At 37.0% G+C, this 6,668-nt stretch overlaps 1 protein-coding gene across 1 annotated transcript; it reads left to right on the top strand.

Annotated features, from left to right (window-relative positions):
* Positions 1–1,324, top strand: LOC133726099 (zinc finger protein CONSTANS-LIKE 4-like). The gene is made up of 2 exons (XM_062153572.1): positions 1–706; positions 819–1,324. The coding sequence occupies exons 1-2, from the start codon at positions 200–202 to the stop codon at positions 975–977; spliced, it is 666 nt and encodes a 221-aa protein (XP_062009556.1). The 5' UTR covers positions 1–199; the 3' UTR covers positions 978–1,324.
* The last annotated feature ends 5,344 nt before the right edge of the window (positions 1,325–6,668 follow it).

The raw sequence follows: 6,668 nt of genomic DNA on the forward strand, positions 1-6,668 counted from the left end.
AAAATGGTAAAATCGTCATTTCCGGCGGAAGCGCTGAGTGGTTTCTATAAGTAACAGCAAGCTGGCCTTTCTCTGTTTTTTCCACCATTTGAAGAGAAGAGAGAGAGAATTTTATTACGAGCAAAATTACAGAGAGAGAGAAACTGAGAAGAAAACCATTAGACCTAGTAAAGCCGGACTCTGAGTCCTTTTGCCGGAGATGAAGAACTGCGAGCTTTGTCACCTACCTGCGCGGACCTACTGCGAATCGGACCAGGCGATTCTCTGCTGGGACTGCGATTTCAAGGTTCACGGCGCCAATTTCCTGGTGGCCAGGCACTCCAGGACGCTCCTCTGCCACGCGTGCCACGCGCCGACTGCCTGGAAGGCCTCCGGCGAGAAACTCGGCCATACTTTTTCGGTTTGCGAGCGCTGTGTGGCGAGAAATGAAAGCAGAGACGACGAGGAAGAGAGCCAGGCTGGCAATGATGATGCTACGGATGATGATGACCTCGATGACTCCGATTATGATGATGACGACGGCGATATTGATTTTGATGACGACGGAGATAATCAGGTGGTGCCGTGGGGTTCGACGCCTCCTCCGCCAGCTGCGAGCTCTACCAGCAGCGACGAGGTTAGCAATGACGGTAGATATGGTCGCCGATCAGTAGGCGCGGTTTCGTTGAAGCGAACCAGAGATAATGCTTCCGATCTTCGCTCTCTGGTACATACTCTTTCTTTTTCATTATCTTATTTGATTTCTGGTCTGAAAATTACGCATTTCCGTCTGGTTTTCCTTCCTCAACGGCTAAGATTTGTGCAAATTTGTATCACAGGACGATCTCCGCCGTTTAGCCGCTCGACTGAGGGGTGAAACAGCTGGCACCGCCCATTCCGGTCGGTCAGGGACCGACGGCGGAGCCACTTTGGTTGACTGCAGAAGACCTTCAAAAGACCGGAGAGTGGATCCAAACGGGTCGGGTCCGCGTTTATAGCGGGCGAGAGAGTCGACGAGGAGAAATCTCCGGCAAAATGGCCGTAAACTCAGCGAAGCCGTCGATCTTGACTCCTCAGAGCCTCGTATCCCTCCGATATGAGGTAGCGTAATTTTGAAGATATTTTCTTTTTACCTAACAAACCGCCTGATCCACATTTGACCATTAGTTTAAATCTATATACTAGTCAGACGATTTCTTTGATTTTTCTTATTTTTTTTAACCGCCGAGTGTAATTCTGATTCTACATTTCCTATGGATCAAATGGAATCTCCGTGTTTGTTTGGATATTTCCTTCTGTAAATTTGAGACGGTGAAAGTAAATTAATTAGAGAAATTATCTTTTACTGTGTCGGTAAATAAATTGTGCGGTGCAAGAAGCCCTAGAAAGGCTTCCTATTTGGGAAAGCTTCCAGTTGATGGAGGTGGAGCGATGGCCTTTCTTCAGAAAATGGCAGGTGTCAGAAAACGGCATGGCCAACCTTAAGGGCAGGGGGACCTCTGAGCTCTCACACAGTGAGAGAGGTGCAGGTGGTGATCTGTCGGTTGAGGTTGCATTGTGATTGAAACGATGCGCGTCGTGTCGCAATCCATACCAATATCTCAGAAACCAGCGTGACCAATTCACATTTCCAAATTTCCAAGCTGCCACACGTTTCCGTCTAGAAGTTCTTAGAGTCAGGATGGTGCGGCAAATCACATGCCAGCGCATATACAGATTGGTGTGTATAGTAGGTGAAACTCAAAAAGAGTGTTAGGATTGAGTTTTGGTTCTCGCAAATTGTAATTGGTGGATCGGATCTCGGATCATTTTAATCGCTCTCAAGATATTTTCTGGAAGAGGTTTAAACCTAAGCATCCGAACTATGTGACTAACGTGGGCGAATGATATAACAATACTTGTTTAGATATTAAGCTTGTTTAGACACGCACAAGTGATGACTTTGTTTGTTAATAGGTTGGACTCAAAATCGGTTGCTTCTCATATTTTTCTTTATTTGGTAGTTAGCATTGTGTGGTTTGGGAATTCCAATTCAAAATGGTTGGATGTAGATAAGTCTGAGAATTTCGTTCTTTATTGTTTCATCAACAAAATATCTAAGCTCATGATCTTAAGTCTTAACCAAAGTTGATTAATGAGGATAATGAATGGACTAGTACTGGTTTATTGTATGGCCGGCAATCACATCAAGGGGAGGCTGGCGTTTTATGGAAGATTCAACTTTATTGAAACCGGGAAAGCCTCTATTATATAAAATCATAATCAAAGATTAGCACTATAATATTCACACAAATATGATTAAAAACCTATTGAGTATACATATTGTGGTTGAGAGTTGTTCTAGGCAGAGAACCACATGCTGTCTCAGCCAATGGTATTAATCCAATGAGTATTCCTCTTTTAAAATTGCAGGTGAGTCTTTTAAGAGTTGTTATGAAGAAGGAACCTTTGGGTGAAAAAAAGTGGTGGTGGCAGCAGCTAGAGGCTGCAGAGAAAGTAAAGGAGGGAGAGGGAGAGGGAGGTAGTGGTTTGGTTTTTAGTTTTTTTTTTTCTTCCTTTGTGGTGGAGAATTTGTCAGTGTGGTTTTTGGGGGAGAGAATGGGTCTTGTGGTGGTGTGGTTCTGAGATTTATGAACCATTGGGAGGACAACGTCTCAGAGAACAGGTCTCAGGTCTGTGTTGATCTTCTTAGGATTTTGATGACCATTGCTTTTGAAGCATGACTTCATGACAGTGACAATAGAGACTTCTTACTTTCTTTTCTTTTTTCTCAATGGTGGGACTGGGAGTGACGCGAGTTGATTCCTGTAAACATTCTTACCAACACCAGTGGGAAACTGACCAAATTGATATATCTTTCAGTCACTGTTAAGCTGGGTTAATATAATTGTTTATTTATTTGTTTTTTTTGTTTTTCAGTTATATTCTATAATTATACATTTTAATGATAAATTCGATACTTTCTACCTCTAATAGAAGTCTAAATTTCATTCTTAGAGAGTTAGGAGTATCGAGACATGAATTTTAACTTCAATTGCAGTGTCGTATGGTATGACTATTTTCTTTATTTACATAAATTTGCATGACTCACTTTAACATCATATTACACTCCAATACTAAAAGAGTTTAGTCTCAACCACAAAGTATTACAACCTAATACTCTAATTAAGAAATTTGTAATCTTTTTGTAAAAGTGAAATTTGCTATTAGTTCGCAAAGTTTTTGTTTTGTTGATTGTGAATTTCATAAACCATGGAAAATTGTACAAAAGTTTCCTCCAAAGCACTTTGATTAAGGTAATATTGTATTTGGCTTGCTATAAAGCTGATCGAGAAACTACTAGTCCTATCTATCCAGTCAGACATAATATCTCGAGTACCTTCAATGGTGACCACATCCGCCAGCATGTGATGTTTGAACATAAAATGAAGTCCTTGTAAATGGGCAAAGCCATGTGCTCTTATTTTACAACGGGAAGGATATTCCTCACAGAAAAACTATTCTCTGTTACTTGGAGAATAAAATTACGCTCTTTGAACTATAAAACCCGCATTAATACTGTAAATGAAGGAGGGTCGGCCTTTTCTTTCTTAACTCTTTAATCCTTTTGGTGAAAGTGATTTATTCCACCATGAACGATGGAGGTTCATCTAAACTTTTACTTGTTTGTGGCCGCACAAATTGGTAAAGGTATAAACCATTGAATGGGTACAAACCAACCACAGAACGTAAGGCTGTTTGCGAATAATTGCTATTCTCATGTCATGAGGTGGACTAATTACACCCTAGAACTGAGTTAGATTTTTTGATGACACTAGAACTGAATTAGATTGCTTCACAACTCTTTCCTTTTTTGGCTGTCCAGAAACTTTCAGCAACTGTTTTTTGTTTAGTGGCCACAATTCTGGCTTGCTCAATTATTCACGTTTAAAACATTTATAAATATCAGCCTCAGGAAGCAATCACTCTTCTATTAAATTGACAGGAAGCATCTAACTAACTAAAAACATCTAATTAAACAAATGGACAAGGAGGCTCTAAGATCATCGACAATACCAAATGGCAAAAAAACAGTTATAATTTTAGAGTATTTTTAGCAGACTCTTTATTTTGACTCATTTGCTATTTTGAAGAGAGGAATGTTAGCTACCTTCTCCAATTACTTTTCCTTTCCAACCTTCCCCACTCCACATGTATTTTGACAACACCCAAACCTATGACATTAATGTTTTGAAAATCCAACATACTTTTGACCAAATTTGCCCCTAATTAAAGCAAAATATATTTTTAATTTTTAATTGTTATTAATTTCAATTCTCTCTCTCTCTCTCTCCCCGCCCCCCCCCCCCCCTCTCTCTCTCTCTCTCTCTCCTCTTCTCTCTTCCTGAACGTCTCTTCTACTTTTCCTTCTTATCTCTCTGCTGAACGATTTCTTCTCCTTTTTGTTGTTTTTTTTTTCCTTCATGGAAGTTCAAATTTTAAATTAATCAGTATCAATCTCTACACTAATCATGCTAATTGAATGTAAAATCCATATCGATGTTCTAGCTTGTTTTTGGAGAAAACCCACTTCATGGATTAGACTTTTCTCAAAAAAAAAAAAAATTGAAAAACGACAATTTTTTAGGTTTTTTAGAGATTAGATCATCACTAAGTCAGACTACTTCCCAAATAATTCAATTTAAACGACTTTTAGTTTTGCCTTACATATTTCAGAACCCAGTAACCAAACTTTGAGAATGATTATAAAAAAAAACACAAACAGAGAGAGAGAGTTGCAACATGAAAACCCAGAAATCCTCATTTTTTTTCTCTGCTTCATTGTTGTTAAGCCTTTTCGTTTGAATTGGATTGTGGATTTAATATGGATAATAAAGAGAGTTTGATATATTATTTATCAACAATCTTTTCTTCGATCATGTGGTATGATGATTTGGAATTCTGGGTTTGAAATGATCAAAAGAAAACAAGGGGAAGAGGATGAAATCCACTGTGAGAGAGATGAGAAAGAAAAACTGGAAAATAGAAAATAGAAAGAAATTACAAAGTTTTTGCATTAATTAAGGGCAAATTTGGTAAAATGTATGTTGGATTTTCAAAACATTAATGTCATAGGTTTGGGTGTTGTCAAAATACATGTGGCAGTTGATGAGTGGGGAAGGTTGGAAGGGAAAGGTAAATGGGAAAGGTAGCTAGCATTCCTCTTTTGAAGAACATGTTTAGCTTTTTATCTATTTTAACAGCTGCATCAGACTCTTAAATGACTCTTCATTTTAACTTTTTATCTATCCCACTCCCAAATATAAAAAACGAGATGAGAGTCACTATTATTTTTGTTAATTTAAAACAGTCTTTTTAAGTTGCTGTTTATAAAATAGATTTAAATTATTTTTTCTTCATTTAATTAATAATATAAATTTAAAACTAGCTAAAATAAAGAGAATTGATGCAGACTTATTTAAAATTGGCTAACCAAAAATGACTTTGAGAAATTTTATTCACACACCTCTAAATACAAAATACACATTCTTTTTTCATACACCCGCCATTACATTTTATGGGTAAATTAAATTACCAAAAGAGATATTTATATTAACAATAAAGAAACATCGTTGGAATTAAGAAACATCCGCAGTTTTTTTTTTTCATTTTCAGGTCTACCGCAGATGGATATCATGAAATGATTCTCAATTAATTTAGTATGCATGGGATCGAGCCTTCCTTTCAATCTAGTTTCAAAAATGTATTAACTGTCCAAATGATATGGACAAATAAGAGCAAGTGAAAATTGCTGAAAAATTCCTCAAGAACTCCTGTGATGCATGTGTTATCTTGTTTCGCTCCAATTTCATCATCAATAGTTCACAAATCTCAACAATTTGCATCTAAGTATTGTCTTGGTCAAGTCCTCAATGACAAGCAATTCCCCATTGGCATCTGAGTATGTTTAATCCAACAAGTGAAAAGCAATTAAAAAATTCTTTGGGTGCCGTTGTATTAACTTAGTGATGACCATGTGATTTAGTGAAACTCTCCCATTGAGCCATTGAGGAATTGATGCTGAGCCTTCTAGTGTAATATGCCCATCGTTTTTTTTTCTTCAACTGCAGCAATGCAATAGGTAGTTTCTCTTGTATACAAAAAAAATTAAAAGGTAGTCTCTTACCCGATATTTATCTCAATTTTATTCAGCAAAAAAAAAAGAAAAAGATAAGTATTTAGTGAATACACCATATGTGAGTGAGGATAGTTTAGGAAATTTGGGGTTGTGTTTCTAGTAAAATGTTAAAATAAAAAAGTTAATAGGTTGTGTATTAAGTAGGAGATGTGCATCTATCATTTAGCAATGTGTGGATAAAATTTATCAATGACTTTTAAGATACTTTGGCTAAAATTTAACTTAAAAATGACTAACATTATTAAAGATACCCTTACCATTTCTTTGGAACTTGGAAATGACACTTCACGACACTTTCTTCATTATACAAAAAACTCCAGTATTTGTTTAGTAGTGGGATTATACAAATGCCCATGCACCTCAAGAACTTGAGGGGACTCTTAGACAGTCTCTTAAGCCTGTGAAATTTAACCTATATCTTAAGTGATAAACATTAAGTTCAATTTTGAAAGTCAGTACGTCACTAGTTGTTTTTATAATTAAAGAGAAAGAATTTAAAAAAAAAAAAAAC

This window comes from Rosa rugosa, chromosome 1 (genome assembly GCF_958449725.1).
Source record: "Rosa rugosa chromosome 1, drRosRugo1.1, whole genome shotgun sequence".
Taxonomy (NCBI): domain Eukaryota; kingdom Viridiplantae; phylum Streptophyta; class Magnoliopsida; order Rosales; family Rosaceae; genus Rosa; species Rosa rugosa.

Bases quoted from the DNA above. Each gene is read 5' to 3' on its own strand.
- LOC133726099 (XM_062153572.1), top strand. From the start codon at position 200: ATGAAGAACTGCGAGCTTTGTCACCTACCTGCGCGGACCTACTGCGAA. The intron at 707-818 runs GTACATACTCTT...TTTGTATCACAG, and splicing joins CTTCCGATCTTCGCTCTCTG to GACGATCTCCGCCGTTTAGC.